Genomic DNA, 19987 nt, shown 5'->3' on the forward strand with positions numbered 1-19987 from the left:
CGATTAGCTCTTGCCTTTTCCTACGCTCCTGACCCATACACTCAAGCCATCAAAGCCCTTGATGAGCGGTATGGGCAACCAAGACAGCTGGCATTGAAAGAGCTAAAGAATATACTGGAACTGCCTCCTATCAGAGCAGGTGATGGTCAGAGCCTTGATAATTTTGCTCTTCGAGTACAGGCTTTAGTTGGGTTGCTTAGCACTATGGGAGAACAAGGACGTGCAGAACTAGACTGTGGCTCCCATGTCGATCGCTTGTTAGTGAAGTTGCCTGCAGAGCATTTCAGTCGCTTCAAACGGCATGTTTACAGGGAACAGGGAGAAATGACGTATACCTTGCCTTTGTTCTCATCCTGGTTGCAAATGGAATGCAGGTGTCAACCAAAGAAGGCCAGTCCTGTTCCATCCTTCAACCAGACACGACCTGCCCGTAAGTACGCTTCTCCACTTACAACAATATTACATGAAGCAAATACATCTGATGACTCTGTACATGCAACACAGCCGATCATGACAACTAAGGCTACATGTGCATATTACTGCTCACCAGAACATCACATTAGTAAGTGTCCTGGGTTTATTCAGAAGACAAAGGATGAGAAAACAAACTGGATAAAAGTAAACAAACGGTGTTGGCGTTGTGCTAGGAATCATCAGGCCGCAAAGTGTGACCTGAAGAAAGCATGTGCCACCTGTATGGGACTACATCTCCAGATCCTATGCGATGTAAATAAGAGATCTAAAACTGACACTCATCCTGTAGTGAGGACGCTATACTTTGATAGACCTAGTGATTGTCCTAGTGTCCTTTTAAAGGTCGTGAAAGTGCTCCTGCGAAATGGCAAAAGAACCCTTGAAACATATGCAGTACTTGACGATGGCTCCCAGCGTACCATTCTTCTGACATCAGCTGCACAGCATCTCAACCTAACTGGGGAAGCAGAGAGATTATCACTTAGAACGGTCCGTCAAGAAGTTGAAACTATTCATGGTTCTTCCGTAAGTTTCAAAATCTCACCCATCGCACACCCAGAGAAAACCTACACAATTACTAATGCCTTCACTGCAAATCACCTAGCACTTTCAGACCACACCTACCCTGTATCATCTCTCCAACGGAGATACAAGCATCTTCAAGGTATCCCATTACCCATTATTAATAAAGCAGCGCCACTCCTGCTCATCGGCTCAGATCATACTCACCTCATCACGCCTACTGCTCCATTGAGACAGGGACCATATGGGTCTCCTGCAGGAGTTAAAACCCAATTAGGATGGACACTTCAAGGCCCGATCACAGATTTTCATCCCCAGAGCAGTACAGAGCACGTGCAGTGTTTGTTCACATCTCTCAGTTCATCTGCAGATGTACTGCGTTATCATGTTGAGAAGCTATGGCAACTAGACACTTTACCTGAATACAGTGAGAAATCTGTGATCCGATCAAAGCAAGATCAACTGGCACTGGAACTCCTTGAACAGGCCACAAAAAGGGTTGAGATCAATGGTGTTAATCGCTACGCCACTCCTCTTCTTCGGATGGCAAACTTTCCTCCTTTGAATGTCCCTCCAAATGTAGTCATGTCTAGACTCCGCAACACTGAGGCTCGGTTAGCTAAAGATCCTGGCAAAGCCATGTCTTACAAGGATCAGATTTTGAAATTGGAGCAAGCAGGCTATATTGTCAAACTTAGCCCAGAGGAGATGCACAATAGCAAAGAAACCTGGTATATCCCTCATCATATGACAAGTCACAACAATAAAGATCGCATAGTCTTTGACTGCTCTTTCACATTTCAAGGTCAGTGTCTCAATAAGTACCTATTGCCAGGACCAATCCTAGGCCCAACACTTCTTGGTGTTTTGTTGCGTTTTAGGCAACATTCAGTAGCAATAAGTGGCGACATCAAAGGCATGTTTCACCAAGTCCGTCTTCTGCCTCCTGATTAACCACTCCACCGATTCCTGTGGCGTGACATGAACAAAGCAGCTCCCCCTTCAGTGTATGAGTGGCAGGTACTCCCCTTTGGTACGACCTGCAGCCCTTGTTGTGCAATCTATGCACTGCAGAAACATGTGAAGGAATATCAATCTGACAAAGATGTGCAGTCTTCAGTAATGCAGTGTTTTTTATGTTGATAACTGCTTGCAGAGTTTTCCATCAGCAGAGTTAGCTCGAACACTCCTAGACAAATTAAGAAACCATCTATCAGAAGGAGGCTTCGACCTTCGCCAGTGGGCCAGCAATAATCCTGTTGTGATTAGCCATCTACCATCTGAGGTAAGAACGGCAAGTAATGAACTTTGCCTGACTGAAGACAAGCCATCTGGCCCACATGAACGCACATTAGGATTATTGTGGAATTGTGAGACTGATTTGTTTGCCTATAAATACAGAACTCTAGCCTCACACCCCACCACAATGCGTCGTATCTATGCAGTACTTGCTCGTCTGTATGACCCATTAGGCTACTTACTCCCATTCACAACACGTGCCAAAACCTTGGTACAAGAACTATGGAGAAAAGAGAGAGATTGGGACGACCCCTCCCTTCCACACGACCTCTTAGAGGCATGGAAGTCCTGGGAAGAAGAACTTTGTTATCTCCCACAAATTGCCATCCCACGTTGCTATACTTCTAAGGAAATGGATGTTTCTACCACAGTTCGAGACATTCATATCTTCTGTGATGCTTCGGAGCGAGCGTATGGTGCTGTCGCATATTTGAGATCAGATGATCTTGAAGGTCACGTGGAACTGAGTTTCTTGTTAGCTCGCTCACGTGTTGCTCCTAAACGGAATTTAACAATACCCAGACTGGAGCTATGCGCAGCCCTACTAGGCGCACGCCTCTGTGAGCTCATACAAACAGAACTCACCTTACCAGTCAGGACTACCACCCTTTGGTCTGACTCGACAACTGTACTTCACTGGCTTCAGTCAGATTCCTGCCGTTTCAAGGTATTCGTAGGAGCCAGAGTCTCAGAAATTCAAAACCTCACAAACAGTCAAGACTGGAGATACATCAATTCAGCCACAAATCCTGCTGATGATGTTACGAGAGGTAAATCCCTGAAAGAGTTCCTTAGCCCAAACAGGTGGACTGAGGGTCCCTCGTTTCTGCATGAACCTCCAAATAACTGGCCCACAGTTACAGATCTCCATCCTGATGATGATCAGACTGAGTTAAAGAAATCCTACTTCTTTGGTATTGTCAGTATACCCTCCCATACATACACACCCAGCTTCAGAACGTATCAAGAGCTATTGGATTTCACGGCTCATTCACTCTCCAACCAAAAGGGTAACATTCCTTCTGCAGCTGATTATCAAACAGCAGAACAAGAAATCCTTCGTCAGGCACAACTGGACAGTTTCGGTGAAGATTTAGCCCGTTTACAGTCAGACAAACCCCTCTCATCTGACAGCCGTCTATTGTGTTTGTCACCAGTGTTGTGCAGGAATTCTGGACTTATCCATGTAGGAGGCCGACTACGGCAAAGCCCAGACTTGGAATTGAATGTCATTCACCCAATAGTACTTGATCCTGCTCATCCAGTGACCAAACTGATCATACAAAATTATGATGACAAACTGCATCATGCTGGTTCAGAAAGACTTTTTGCTGAACTACGTCGGAAATTCTGGATTCTCAGAGGAAGGGAAGCCGTACGCAGGCATCGACATAGCTGCGTCGCATGTCAGAAATGGAGAGCACAGCCCATCATTCCAAAAATGTCAGACTTGCCTGCTGCTCGTCTTAGGTTATTCAAACCACCTTTCTACTCCACAGGAATAGACTGCTTTGGACCATACAAGGTCAAGACAGGCCGCAGATCGGAGAAAAGGTGGGGAATAATATTCAAATGTCTCACCACTCGGTGTATACATCTTGACCTCCTAAACAGTATGGATACAGACTCCTTCCTCATGGCCCTCCAACGATTCATTTCTCGACGAGGAACACCCCTGGAAATTATATGTGATCAAGGAACTAACTTCAAAGGAGGAGATAAGGAACTACGGGCAGCTTTTAACAACCTTGCTCCGACTCTACAGCCGGTCCTGATGACTAAAAGAATCCATTTCAAATTCAATCCCCCGCATGCACCCCATTTCGGTGGAGCCTGGGAGAGGGAGATGCGTTCTGTGAAGAATGCTCTGAAGAGAACCATTGGTGCACAGATGGTCACTGAAGAGGTCTTAAGAACAGTCCTAATTGAGATTGAAGGCATTCTTAACTCAAAACCCCTAGGCTATGTATCCTCAGACATTGCGGACATTGACCCCGTAACCCCAAACCTTCTCCTTATGGGCCGACATGATTCATCACTCCCCCTGGTATCCTATTCTGATTCTGACCTCCTAGGCCGACGACGATGGCGACATGCACAAATATTGGCAGATCACTTCTGGCGACACTTCATAAGAGACTATCTACCATCCCTCCAAAGAAGACCCAAATGGCAGAAGGAAAAACCAGATCTCACATTGAACTCTGTCGTCATGATTATGGATTCACACCTTCCACGAGCCCTTTGGCCTGTAGGAAGAGTGACGCGCTTGCTGAAAAGCCCAGATGACCACATCAGAACTGTGGAGGTCTTAGTACAGGATAAAACCTATATCCGCCCTGTCTCCTGTCTGATCCCCCTGCCCTCGCTTCCTGAAGAAGACTGATCCTGATCATATCAACATATTTCTCACTAGAAATATGGGGGCGGCTGTTGTAGAGACCCACCTTTTAGCACATCCCAGCACACCCACTCACTTCACCAGATGCACCTTGTTTAGTTCTCTCACCTTTGATTGGGTGTGGTGCTTGTCCTTGATTGCACTCACCTGTCACACATTATATGTCACACAGTATATAAGGACTGCATTCACTTTTGGCTCACTCTTTCCGCACTTCCACACGGGGCGGCAGCTGAGGTGAGGTTCTGTTTGGGTTTTTATTTTATGTATTGTTTAAGGTACTGAGTAACTTAAATCTCTGTTTTCTTTCAGCATTGGCAGTCCATGTGTGTCTTTGTTTCCTTCCTTTTTTGCCTTATTTATTTGAGAATAAAAGGAGTACCCTGAAAATAATTCTGCATTAGATGGCTGCTTTTCTTATTCTAACCGGATGAGCCCATGAAGCTGATTGCTTCAGCCCTGAACCTTCCTCCCTTCAAAACAGTCGAGGCAACGCCTTCATCCCAGATGCCTCACCTACCTAAACTCTACACCTTCACGGCTAAACAACTTGAACAAGTGTCCTATTGTGCATTATGATGCAACCTAGCCTGTACTACACAAAGATTTAAACATCGATGAGGCCACTCAGGCCACTAATGTCCTGGAAAAGGAGCAATTTGCTTGTTAATAAAAGCAGTTTTAAAGTATAAAATATGATGAACCCACCAGCACAAGGCTTTTTATAAAGGAGTGTCATCTTTATTCTGTAATTAGATATTACTCTGAAATTGGTACTTCAACTTTATTTTGAATATATTAACTTTAATCCCTTACTCAATTATTTTACTTCTAATATTTCCCCCGTTTTCCCCTGTTATGCCTTTGTAATCCTACTTAATTCAGCTCTATTGTCAAAAAGCAATTTCCAGTATTTTTACAGCAAATTCCTGACTAACTAATTTAATTAAATGTATATTTTCCATGTAATTTTGTTATGTATGGACAATGTAAAACGTTACATAATACAACTTGGTCAAATCAAATTTACTTGCTTTGATATCCATTCCGACCATACCAAGCACATTTTCCTTGATGAGTTTTTAAATAAATTAAACTTTGATTTGATGTTTTTCAGGTGCATTTAATAAAAGTTATGACTTCATGTTTATTGAGGGTGCAGAATCATGTTTTTGATTGTGGAAGTTACCACTACAGCTTACATAAAAGTCTACATTTTCAGATGTACTGATGAGAGTTTCCATTACATGATGCTTCACTTTTTCTGTGTTTTTGAAAGCGGGCACTGTGCACATTAAAAGTTAAGAGAGCCTGTTCTCGAGTTAGACAAGAGGTGTAAGCGACTCAGCTGCAGACTTGCAGTTCCATCAGAATTTGCAGCTTTTAAATATATGGGACTGGATAGAAAGGTTCAGTGTACAATGATACGTCCAAATTAGATTAATTCATTTGTCATTTTGTTAATTTACTTGCCATCCTCCAAGGAGTCCTTTGTTTAACATAGATTTGAGTAAATGATGCTGCTGTTTTCCCTGTGAGATCAAAAATGAGAGGAATTACTCAAACTATTGAGAAGCAACAAAAAACTGGACCAGTTGCAGTATTATGATAATAAACTAACGAAGCCTGTTCCCTCTTACATTTAAGTTTGTTACCTCTTCTTCTTCTCCTCCCTTATGTGTCTCCATAAACGTCTGACTAAGCTGCACTTACTCTTATGCTTTTATATTTCACTCTGTCTCATCTTCTGCGGAACATATTATTACCTAATAGAAGAGAAGAAATTTGAAATGTACTTGAAACACAACAAGAAGATGGACATCAGTGTTTTCTTGATTGGAATGAAGTAGATAATCTATGTTGCCACTGTGCCTTGGCAGCTCCCTGACAGAATATATGGATGGAATAAATATTGTCCCTTTATGCAATGTGTGTGTGTAACATATGCCTGCAGCAACAAAGTAATGGAAGCAAATGATTGGCAAAATCATGATTGACAACAGAGAGAGAAAAACAAGAGGCCCTCTGACTGACAATACGAGAGTGGAGTGGATGTAAAGTGTGGAAGTAATGCAGAGCAGCGACCGCAGATAAGGGATGAAGTGGGTCGAGCACGTCGCCACACCTGGCCCTCGTCTGAAGAGCAGGTTAGCTGCACAGAACAACAAAGGCTCTCAGATTCAAACATCCCCGAATGCCCACTTGTAGTTTATGCAGCCACTGCGGTATTGTGTTTGTGTCTGCTTCTGTGCTGCTCTGTGATCACTGTAAAATACGAGACAAGGAAAAGAAAACCGCAGCGTTCCCTGCTTTTGAACACTGCAAACATTTAGGTCTGGTGCACCACTTACGCTCCTTTATTATTTTTAATGCCAAGTAAAATGAAATGAGGACGTGCATAAAGCTTCAAAAGAAATTGGCCGCAGTATCTGCCTCACTGGTTTTGCTTCATTATCCTTAAAAAAATACACCAACTATGTTAAATTGGTGTCATATTTTAAACTCAAATATTCTCAGTTGTACCCTTACCACAAAAACAATGGGATAATTGTGATGAAGTGTAATGCTTTTTACTCGCACTTACATTTTAATTAGTACACTGATTGGCCTGATGAGGACAGTATTTGGAAGTTTTATTATTTTGGTGAAAAAAGCAGTGAAAGCCTCAAGTGTGCCTGTGTGATTTTTAAAGAACATTATGCTCCTATTCCATCCTGACTGTTGCTGATATTATTCCTGTATATTTCCTGTTTTAACTTATCTGATATTAAGCATTTTGTGGTGATTTTGGGGGCGATTGTGGCTCAAGAGTTGGGAGTTTGCCTCGTAATCGGAAGGTTGCCGGTTCGAGCCCCGGCTCGGACAGTCTCGGTCGTTGTGTCCTTGGGCAAGACACTTCACCTACTGCCTACTGGTGTTGGCCAGAAGGGCCGATGGCGCGATATGGCAGCCTCGCTTCTGTCAGTCTGCCCCAGGGCAGCTGTGGCTGCAACTGTAGCTTGCCTCCACCAGTGTGTGAATGGGTGGATGACTGGGTGTGTAAAGCGCTTTGGGGTCCCTGGGGGGACTAGTAAAAGCGCTATACAAATACAGGCCATTTACCATCTATATAGTTGAACTTGAGACCTTGAATGAACTTCCCTGGTGTAGACCATTGGACGGACATTTTTGCGGTAATACAGAGAAGCTTTTTTGACTGGTTACTGAAGTTAATGAGGAAGTTCAATAAGGAAGGATTACAATCTGCCTGCTTTCCTGGGTGTTCGGTCGTTGGTCTATTATTTACACCACTTCCACTTTCCCATGCTGTTGAACTCAACGTTGACACCAATGCTGACACTAGTCGAATCATCTTTTTGTCCACCTTCTTCGAACCAATCAGCCACCACTCCACGTGCTTTAAATCTCACAGCTCAACAGTTTTCACGCTCTTGTCCGCTCAGCCCACTTCCTCCCACCGTGGTCACTCAGATCTGTCCTAATTTCTATCACCAGGATTATGTTCTGCTGTGTGGAGTGGATGTAAAGTGTGTAATCGCCAAATAGATTAATTGAATTCTGTATCTCAATAATCGTGTTTGGTTCTTCTTGAACTGGTGTCTCAGTATATAAGGCAGAAAGAAGATTATTACCATATTACCAGGTTTAACTTGATATTATGAGATGTTTATTTACACACCCAGCAGGCATGGAGCAACATTTGTCATGTTTTTGTGCTCAGTTATGTTCAAAAGCCACTTGTTAACTTTGTCTGCCTACCATTTGGTGCTGGTACTGGGTTTTTTGTGGCTCTTTCCACTGAAATCAGCTACCTGCTGCCACTACAAACAATGCGGGGCTGTAAGACTAAAACAGTGCGCTGAGTTATTGTCAGCTCTTCATTACAAGTGACCTACTTTCCCAAATATTGCATAGTGCCAAAAAATTGATCACGGCATGCAAAGTCATCTAAAAATGTGCAGAGGACTTCTTTATTTCTTTTCTTTTCTTTTTACTGGCCCTTTTTTTGCTTTCTGTGGTAGATTACCACTTTTATTAGAACTCGCACACATGCACACACAAATAAAGCACGAACATAAACAGACGCACACGCAAATTGTAAAAGCTTCCTCAGAGGTGAAAGCATAAACTACGAAAACAAGCTTCTCTTTGATAAGCTAATACCTGTGTGCCAGCTTCATTCATTCACACACATGGCTTTGCATGTGTTGGCCCTCACTCTCTCCATCTCTCTCTGTCTCTCTTTGACCCAGAAGCATTTCTTCTGCCCATCGAGACTTTCACAGAAGCTAAAAAAAGACACACTTTTCCCGTCTCCTATGGAGGAAAGAGAAAAGTAAAGATATGGGAAGCAATGCAGCCGGCCCAGAGTGTCATTATAATAGATAATTTAAAAGCCTTGTGAAAAAAGAAAGAGTGCCATCCTCTGCTATGAACCTAAATATGCATGTGTGCATTGAACATGGCATATTCAATCAAAAGAGATGCTCGTGATGAGAGCACCACTTGTCTTCTCTTCATATACCGACGCAAAACATGGAACAGGAAGTCAGAAAGGCGTCTAAGGGCAATGACAGGAAACAAATGCTCTAATCACACCAGCAAATCTTTAAGTGTGTGCAAGAGAATTCGATTCGGCAAACAGTCACTGACAGATTTTTTCTAACGCAATAGCAGTTTTTTATTCACAACCTAAAGACAACTTAAAGTTTAAGCATTTTTCTTGGTGACAACTTGTAATAGAGATGGTTAGTGATCATACCACATGAGTGCAAATGCCATCAACAGTTTGCCCCAAATTCATTTGCAAGTCAATCAGAGCTTTACTTCATATCATTCTCCTGCTACTTGTCACCTTTTTCTTTAGGTTTCTACATACTGCTAAGTAATGAAGGGAAAATGTCCAAATCTCATGACAAGACCAGCAGAAGTATAGAATGTGTCTTAAATATTTTTAACTTCCCTCCCTTGTAAAGTGGTTCTCAGCACCAGAACAAACAGTGTCTATGGAAATCCACTAACACAGTGTTTCAATTCAATTGAAGCAGCTGGGGTCTAAAGCAATGATAGGTGAGGCTTTGGCTACACAAATAAAACTTATATTAGATTGATATGTGTACGATAAACAGCATTATTATAATTTGTCGACAGAAAAAACGTATGCTAATGCACCTTATCGGCTTCAGTTGAGACTGATGCAACACTTGAACATCAATGGTAACAAAGAGGGAGTGATTCTGTCTAAACACACTACTCTGTAATGAAAACCACAATCTAGTTAAGAGGAACAGTTAACTGATGTCAACAAATATAACGGAACACACAAGATTTTTAAACTTCAGCTGCTGACTGACACGTGTGAGGTAAGCACTGAAATGCACCTTCAGTCCTCCTTTAAAACATGTTTCATGCACAGAGCTTTGATTCCAGATTAAATGTGCGTCGCAGAGTTTGTGACAAGAGCGTGCAACACGCAAAGAGCCAATGGCTGTTAACTGCAAAAGGATTTTCACGTGCAATTAACCCATTTAACATCCAGTGTTGAATTGGTTCGTACATTTTTGTAAGTGTAGAACAATAACGGTTTTAGTCTGTGAGAACTACCTTTTGATATGAGTGAACATACAAAAATGAAGGAAGTCACTGTACTGTATTGTTTTTCTAGGCTTATGAGTTTGATTTGCATTCATTCAGGATTCAGCAGTCTAATCATCATCAGTAAGGACTCTGTGAGCACAGGCTTCCTTAGCCAGCCATTTAGCCATTTAAGTAACTTAACAGTATATGTAAAATATTACATTTAATGTGGATATGTTTTGCCATATGTATCAAAATACATATTAACAGTACTGTGCATATGGCTGAAATAGTCTACAATAGAGAAGTGCCAAAAAACCTCTTCCTTCTCTGAAATGAAGAGTGAAAGATGCTGCAGGAATGAACTGAAAATTAGCATTAAATACGCTGTGACTTTTATTGACAACTGTGAATGTTCCTTGAGGATGATTTCATGGTGTAATGTGACACTATAAGTGTGTGAGACAACTCTACTTGCCCTTTTCCAGTGACTAAGCCACCACCAGAAATGACAGGGACAGTAAGGAAGAGAAGAAATATGGAAAAGAAAGGACTGGGTGAATATCTGAGAAGGATGTTTAATAATAAAAGGGATTGATTCTTATAAAGAAGGTGGATTCAGTATGATCTTCGTGTATAATCACATTTGAATATAAGAAATGACTGCTACTGCCTTAAAATAAAGACAAATATGACGAAGCATGGACACAGAGAGTATGGACTTGAGGCATATTGTTTGCAGCTTTTTTGGCAACACAAATGCCAATTATTCATTGTTGGAGAACATTTCTATTCAGTGCTATTGGTATGTGGTCTAATTCTTCTCAGTTGCCTTGGCGACATGCACATCAGGAGGACAACGCAGCATCTCGCAGCCTTCCAAAGGCAGGCTCTAAATTGTTCAATAAAAGGCAAAAAAATGTAAAATACCCACACACCTGCCAACAAGGAGGAACTCTCCATAAACCCCGAGCCGCCTCATGGCCATCAGCAGACCTCGGACAGTCATGCCCTCGCAGAAACACACCACCACACGAGCTTTGGGTAGTCGCTCCCGTAATTTCCTCAAAAGGCGGTCGTAATGTTTCTCCCCTGCGTTACTGTAGATCTTGTCCGAGTGAGCAATGCACAAGCCTTCTTGAGAGGCCAGCTCCTTGAAAGCCTCCATGCCACTCTCCCCATAGTTTCCTGCAGGTGACGCAACAAAAGAGACAGTGAGAATAGCGAAATTTTAAATGGCGTCCCATAAAATGTATCTTCAGCGTCTTGGAATCCCATTTCTTAATGATGGGTCCATTTTCAGTCATTGAGAGCTTAAAAGATGAAGCTTTCATCTGTGATTGGAATACAATCCACATCTTGGTGTTTTGCATTACATGCCTTTTTATATGCAATAACACACTGGCATCATTAAATATGAGTAATTGCTTTTAACCACACATCTCTAATTATTGTGCTGATGGACAACAAGTGTTTAAAGCACCCCACCCCCCACCCTTCCCACCAGTTGTTCACTGTAACAAGCCCTGACCGAGTTGAAGCTCTGATCCACTGATAATGAGTGTGAGAGTTGGCCGGCTAGTGATTGCAATCAAAGCCAAGAGGGGTAAAGATCGTTGTCCTTGCTTAACAGCATGCTATCCCAATCAAGAGCCCGGCAAAGCTGTTGAGCCTAAATCTTCTATTTTCATGTGAACTACTTTTCTTGACTAATGTGTGAAGAGCTGGATTTCGGATGAAGCCAACGGATCTTTAGCAAGATACCTGGATTGTACAGACAAGTCAATCAGCTGTGCATGCAGGAACACGAACTTGCATTTGATTGTGCTTGTTATCAAAAGGGAATTAAAAGCACCTTTAAATAAAAATGTGTAAACATTGGGCTGTGTGATTGGCTTCACTGCCCCCACCCCCCTCCCTCCCAAACATGGGTGATGGAGAAAAAGTATTCTCTCTGTGCATGGCATGGCTTTACAGAGCGAGGAAGACAGCAGCTGACACAGGCATCACACTAAAGCATTTATTCTGACACAATGTGGCCATGTGTTGGTTTTCCGATAGCCCTTTGATGATATTTTCAATTGCCTCGTTTCATTCTTCCACTGGTAAATGGAAATAATGATATCCAATTATTTTACTCTTTCCATCTCAGCTGTGAGACAGGTGGGCGGTGGTGCATTAGTTGACAGGCCTTTTGACAATGACCACCAAAAACCCACTCGGAGCATTGCAACCAGACGGATGATAATCGGGACAGGTAATTTATGCAATTTCACAGCCCTAGCTGTTGCTACTGGCAACAAGCTGCAATTATAACTTGAATAAGGTGGCAGGGAATAGGAACTCGTGGGCTTAAGACAGTCGTGACCACAGTTTCAGAGATAAATAAAGATAGCTGCTCAAAACAAATTAGTGGATTTACACTGGACTTCTCAAAGGTCGAGTAAGGTCGCCATATGGCAAAATATATTAAGTCTGAATAGACTAAAAAATAGAATGCCTACAGTTAATTAAATCTTAAAAGTTTATATTGTGCAAAAGTATATTACTGTAATAATAACTGTACGCAATGAAATTCACCCTCCCCTGACTGTGCTCTCATCACTCTTAAATTATGACTTCAGTCCCACAGGATCCTGCTGTAGGTATATTGAAGGTCAGACAGCTGACGCCACCTAGATGTGCCTCCAGGTACTACACCTCCCTAGCTCCCTATCTTCATCTATCTGAAAGCAACCTGTGTCAAAGCCCATCTGCAACACCTGACTATAATAGGACTTTCCAAAGATGTTTTACACTCCCCATGAGTATGCAGTTCCTCAGGGGGGGATCCTGGGTAATGTAGCCTGTCACTCATAATTTGGGCACACAGTCGATGACTGTGTGTTCACCAAGACTTTAATGAAAACCCATGGACATAATTCATGTCATAGTAATTACTTTGTCTTCCCAACCTGTCTCTCCTTTTTACCTCCCGTCTCCACCATAATGCACTGGCAAGACTTCTTGAGACAAAAGTGAGCCCCGCTGTGTGAGACATGATATTCATTTTAATTTATATGCACTGAGAGGAATTTTAAGAACTAACGTCATTTTTCAGTGCAGTCTCACCCTTCACACTTAACAGTTTGAAAATTTCCACAAGAACACCTACAGTTTTAATGTTAATAAAGGGCCTGCTAGATTTCTACTTTTTCAACTTGTAATGATGACTTTAATAACACTGATGAGAAAGTCCAGCTTTGGATCCCAATACTGTAACATCATGCCAATATGAAGAAAAAAGAACATCAGACGACCTGATGTGTAGTCACCTTACACAGTTGCGCATGTTTGTTTGTTTATTTTTTGCGAGCAAGGCACCCATAACTCTGTTTTAGTGTATATGAGATGTTTTGCTGTACATGAGGCCAATACAACCCTCCAAACTAATGAGGGTCTACACTTAATACAGAGATGTGGATGCATTTGCCAAAAAAGCAAGAGACTGACAGGAAGGTGCAACGTGATATTCAAAGAGAAGTAAAATAGTAATCAAATGTCTTAGACCAGCTACCTTGAATTTTAAAAAAACATACACGTGAAGCTATTTTTATATATAAATATAAAAATATATGTAGTAGCCCTTCACACTTGGACAATCAAACACCCAGGATTGGCACAACATCTTATATAAAAGCTGGACATGTGTCACTGTCAAGCTCCAAACTCTGTGATCAATTACAGCCTTGCTGTGATGCTTCACTATGTTGTCCACTAATAGGCTGCAAGACTAGGGGTGAATTATTCTACTGTTGTGGTGGTGTTAGAGACAAGCAGTAATGGGCTCTCACCCTCAGTGTGCACTGCAGACACATAGGTCCAATTGTAATGCTTGACAATGTCCAGCATGGCCCGAGCCTGAAGAGTGTCTGAAGGAACGACCCTCAGGAAGTACTTGAACAAAGTCTTGTCACTCAGGTCGATGCTGGTGGCAGAGTAGGCAATCTGGGGGATGTTGAAAAGCTGCAACAGGTTTTGCACCTGAATAGCTACAGAGCTGGATCCAGGTCCGATCACACCAGCGATAGGTTTCTTGGAAGGTGGTGGCTGGTTGGATGGGGTACCGTCAATGCACCATTTGGACCCGTCCTTATCATCCCGGATGGAGATGAGGGAGTCCCGGATGAACTCGATGCTCTGCTCCAGGGCGACAGACGAGTGCCAGCAGGAGTCCCGGATCTCACAGCCAAGACTGATGTTGGGGAGCAGGTTGGGATCGGCGTTAATTCGGTCCAAAGTGTGGAACATGGCCTCGACCCTCTGTATGCCGTACTGCTCGCGCACGTCCCCGCACTTCCGCTCGGCCACCTTCTCAGCAGACGGCTGGTGGTGGACAGAGAAGAGTGCGCCGATGATCACGTCTCCGTCCATGCGAGCCACGGAGCGGGAAACAGCACGTGGGACCACCGACCGCTCATAGATGCTGCTGCTGTGGGAGAGCACGAGAACCCGAAAGAGACACGCGGGGAGACACAGGAGAGCTAAGAGACCCATCTTTACGCATGCCATGTTGCGCCACATCGCGTGAGCCGTGCCAACTGTGCAGGCATATCATCTGCTGTCTGCCAGTACTTCCACGCTTATCCCATCCATGACCTGCGAGCACGACACCTGGGAGGCATCCACGCACACCTGCTAAGAAACAAGACAAACTGCTGTGACGTGCAAGCTAGGAGAAACGAGGACAGATGTGCCAAACGTTTATGTATAAAGAGTTGACTAAGCACGCATGCTCCTTTACATCAACGCCCTGCTTCACATTCCTACAGCTGGCAGCCCTCCTTATCCCGCTATTATCAACCACCAGACGCGAGATGCCATTGAGCAAGGCATTCAAAACGGACACCCAGCTGGTCTATGGCCAACAGTGGTTCAACAGTACTACTGTCTGGTCCGCCAAGCCTCTACGTCTATTTAACACGTGCGGAGACAGTCCGTTACTTCAAAACCTCTCAGACAATACGGTGTTTTCATTGCAAATGATCGCTTGCTATTTTGTGCGGATGCTGGCTCAGCCATCCACAAGATCAGGCAGGCTGCCGATTTCAGGACCGTGGACAGCGCGTTTTCCAAACACGGTACAAGGACGTCTTTGGGACTACTGGCTGCACTCGTCATCCCCTCACAGACGCATTCTTCACGATTTTACTCATCAATAGAAACTATTATACGAATCTATGTGAGTTTAATACGAGGAAGCCTACAAGATAGACGATATACATATAAACATATTATTATTATCCGTCGTGCAGCCTAAGGTACCTCTAGGTTTAAATGAATAATAATAATAATAATAATAATAATAATAATAATAATAATAATAATAATAATAAACAAACTAAGCTGTTACCTTTATAATAGGAAGCATGACATGACATGTTCTTATTGTCACCTTTAATCAGTCCATGTTTCCCATTCTGCTACAAACACCATGCACATTCAAACATGTTTTTTTCCTGGTGTGTTAAAACTTACCTGAATCCTTGAGACATGTCGCGTGCCTTCATCCGTCTTCTGTAGCGCGTGGTCTTCGGCGGTATTAGACTTGAGTCTCTCTCTTCCCCCTCTCTCTCTTTCTCTCCGTCTCTCTCTCTCTCTCTCTCTCGTATTTCTTGCTTGCTCTCTCGACTCCAAACATGAAAATGAACATCCCCTCTGCAAGTGTCACCCCTTCCCCCTCCCCCTCCCCGTGTCTAAGCCCATAAATCTTGCAATGTTTTATGAGAGATAAGAATACGAGCATATGAGCAAAATCTGTATTTAAACACAACGCACAAAAAAATTTCATATTCTGAGCATTTTGTGACGTCAGGTGAGCAGGGCACTAAAAATCTATTCTGTAGTTGTTCATGTGTGTGTGGATGTTTATGTTGGATACAGGCTTTTGTATATCATTATTTCAATTAACTTGTATTTTGTCACTTGCTTTATTTTGAAAGGGAGAAAGAACATCAGATTAGTCTGAAGTCTGGCGTTACACACCATTTTGAGTCATTTGACAGCTGAAGAGAGTTTTAGGACGTTGAGCTGAGAAGTGCAAACAACAAACAGAGAGGAGCCTGCTTCTCATATCTCCACTCACTTGAGTTTACTTGAGGCCTCTGGCTCCAGCACGAAAAATAAGCCCTGGATGTTTTTAGCACGGAGTAGAGTCTGTTGCGCCACCTAGCGTTCGGTTGAAGGAGCTCGATGACTTATCAGTCATTAGGTCAACAAAACCGGCCACGGATCTCAGCTTTTCGACCCTTAAGAAGATTCAAAGAGCTGCCATTAGGACGTAAGATCAATTTTTTATGTATTTTTAAATAATTATTCCCTGTGAGTTATGATTACAGAGAGGAATCTGAAATAATTTCGCTCAAATTTGGCGAAATTGCGAGTGAATTTAGTAATTGTTTCATCTTTACCCATCCATTATGATAAGCAAAGGTTTCCCTCCCGAGAGGCATGTATTCTCAAGTAGTGGGCCCTTGTCGTGACTCACGCCAGGCGGTATGAATCAAAAATAAACTTATACAAAGGCGTCACTACTGCCATTCCTGGTGCCCGGGGCTCCGGGAGCGAGCATCTGATATTGAACCTGAATAGAAGTGACATGTTTAAGAAGGAGACACTGCTGGATACTACGGCCAGCTGTGGGCGGGGACTTCAGCCTGAGTGGGTGGACCGCAAGGCTTTGTAGCAACCACTTAAGAGTGATATTATTTAGATTATGCAATATTAGTGAAAACAGATAAGAAAAAAACCCCTTAAATTTATTTTATAAACTGGGTATTGTATGTTTGATGTCCATTTAGATCAGGGGTGTCATACATAAGGCCAAAATCGGCAAGGCCAAGACAGGACAGCTTTAGAAAATGTGAACTTTTAATTGTATTTTACAGCTTTTCAAATTATATCCTTTCCCTTTAGTTGGATTCATACCACATATATACGTCGCTTCTTACACTGAGTCCAAAAAAAGGACATTTTCTGTGAAAATGAAAACTTTATAGTTTATAATTATAAGACAGTCTGGGAAAAATATTTGCTGGAACCTTTTCTGTAATTTTACACATTTATCATGTTTTTTATGGGTCCGGCCCACTTAAGATTAAAGTCACCTATGATGCAAAATGAGTTTGACATTCCTGATTTAGAGTTTGCATTGTTTCCACCTTCTGCTATTAATACAGTGGCTGCTTATGCTTGCAAAAAGAGACATTACAAAAAAAATAGATAAATCACCCACAAAACACTCTTACCTAGCTATTTTACATCTTCAAAACCTTACTGTCATCAATCAACGTTTTGAAAAGTCTTATGTTACTAGTCCTTATTTTGTTCCGCTTGCAGCAATGTCTGCCCTTCTCATCCAGAGCAGACGATTGATAGCCTCTCTTAAAGACAGAAAATAAGAACTGCTTAATAAGCAACAGTGAAAAGATGATACATAAATATCTGTTTTCTTGTTGAAATATTTTACATTAACCCCCTCGTGAATGTGCACAGATAGACATGGTTTTCAGGTTGGTGGGGGTGGGTGAAGTGAGAATTAAAAATAATCTACAAAGACCAAGAAAGTTTTCACAGTTCTGTGAAAAACTACGTAGTATAGACTACAACCCTCTATAAAATTAAAATTAAATGGACTCAATTAATCGATCATCAATAAGTGTGAGCACTTTTATAAAAGCCAACGTTTTGGCAGTTTGCTGGTCTAGAGCATTAAGGTGCAAAAACCCATGAGCTACATCTCAGAATCTACAAGCGTCAGTTAGTATGTTTAATGTTAAAGGTCACAATTAGAAAAAGACAGGACAAGTGTCGCTTGTTTGGAAGTGAAAAGAAGATCGCAGTACAGCCTTGGTTTGTCAAGTTGCATCTGAACAACCCACAAGACTTCTGGAATAAAATCCTTTGGACAGAAAAGATCAAAATGGAGATGTTTGTCTTTAATGCACAGAACCACATTTGGAGAAAATCAGACAAGGCATATCAGCACAAACACCTCAACTCATCCCTTAAGCATGGTGGCAGACTGGCAATGATTTGGGCTTGTTTTGCAGTCAAAGGGCTTGTGCACCTTGCAGTCACTGAGTCAACCATAAACTCCTCTAGAGTCAGATGCGAGGCCATCTGTCCAACAACTAGATCTTGGCCTAAACTGGATTATGCAACTGGACAATGATCCCAAATACAGCAGTAAGTCTGCAACAGAATAGTTAAAAAAAAACAAAAGAAACAAGATGTTGCAATAACCCAGTCAAAGTCCAGACCTCAACCTGAGTGGACCTGAATGCATTTTGTTTGTTTTATTTAGTTCTTTAAATTAAATGACAGTGAGACTTCGGTTGATATGATGTTGATATGATGTAAAACAGCAATATTCCCACTGCATGGGTTTGTTTCAGCACCTCGTGACAGGTGTATTCAGTTCTGCTCAGCTTTGATGTGTCCGTGAGTCAGCTCCCCCGGGTCCTGTGGTGCTGTTATGTAGGTGGCCTCGACCTCTAAACGTGGCACGCCCTTCTGTTAACAGCAATAAAGTGAGGCACAGTCCATCTTTTTCCACCTAGGAGGAGGCTTAACAAAAACAACGGTGCAACAGTGACCTCTCCTGTTTGTTAGCAATTACTGCATGTTAGTTGAAAAATGTTTGTAAAGCTGCATTCTCTTGGACATATTAGACTCAAAAGTTTATATTACTTCTGTTTTTAAAGAGGAGCAATTTTCAGTTTAGCAGGTTATTCATTTTCTTACTTTTTCGAAAAAGTTAGAATCACCAGCACATGGGAAAATCAGTAATCTTCTTTCTAATGATCGTTTAAGTCATATTTGTAATGTTTTGTGGACTTAAGGCCAGCAAATTTATTTGTAAGCTATTTTTTTGCACGCAGACATAATAAAATGAACAAATAAAATAAATATCCGGTACACATTAAGGAGCTTCCGTCATCAGTTCATACACAGCATTGTAAGGTATCCAGAAATTGCTGAACAGAAGCAAACAAGGAATACAAGTTATTATTGGAAAAAAATCTTTTTTACTAATGGTTTAATCTATATAAAATAATCAGGTTTGTATGATGTAATATGCCAGTTTTGTTAGTTAGACTTGCAGTTTATAATGAATTGAAGCTGAACTTAACTTAATTATTGGACCCTCTTGTCCATCCTTATCCACTGGTGTTGGACGAAAATCCTGTTAATCTTACAGAACCCAACACCATTGGATGGCAGCACGTATAGAATCAGCAGTGGGATGTAACTCAGTACATTCCATCAGAAACTTTACTAAAGTATTGTTTTAGTGTAATTGTATGTTGTTACTTTCTCCTTCTATTTACAATTGTTGTAAATATTGTACTCCAAACAATTTATCTCTCTCTCTCTCTCTAATCACATTATTAAACACATCATTAAAGTGATATACACACATTACTGAAGTAACATTTGTGTGTTCCTATGATATATGTTTGTGCTTCCAAATATATTTTTATAGGTTTTACAAATTTTAATGCTACAATGTCAAAATAACCCATGACATAACAGTACAGGTTTATCCTGTCATAGTTATTATAGATGTCATGATGTATAAGTGGAACTAAACAATGACCATAATGTGTCCTTTTTTAAAAAGTTTAGATTAATTGTTCAGTTAAAAACACCAGTTTTTCAGTATTGTTTGCT

The 19987-nt window shown here is 41.8% G+C and overlaps 1 protein-coding gene across 3 annotated transcripts in view; it reads right to left on the minus strand.

The window, feature by feature from the left end:
- Positions 1-15895, minus strand: part of grm1a (glutamate receptor, metabotropic 1a) — a 42386-nt gene extending 26491 nt beyond the window's left edge. For 2 of the 3 annotated variants that reach the window (XM_014411734.3, XM_014411738.4), the window contains exons 1-3: positions 15791-15895; positions 14107-14950; positions 11212-11461 (exon numbers count right to left, since the gene is read on the minus strand). In XM_014411734.3, coding sequence (XP_014267220.1) covers positions 11212-11461; positions 14107-14836 — 980 coding nt within the window. In that variant the 5' untranslated portion in view covers positions 14837-14950; positions 15791-15895. The remainder of the gene's footprint in view (positions 1-11211; positions 11462-14106; positions 14951-15790) is intronic. The other variant, XM_023154348.3, reaches the window with a different exon arrangement.
- Between the last annotated feature and the right edge of the window lie 4092 nt (positions 15896-19987).

This window comes from Maylandia zebra, linkage group LG15, assembly GCF_041146795.1.
Source record: "Maylandia zebra isolate NMK-2024a linkage group LG15, Mzebra_GT3a, whole genome shotgun sequence".
NCBI classification, from domain to species: Eukaryota; Metazoa; Chordata; class Actinopteri; order Cichliformes; family Cichlidae; genus Maylandia; species Maylandia zebra.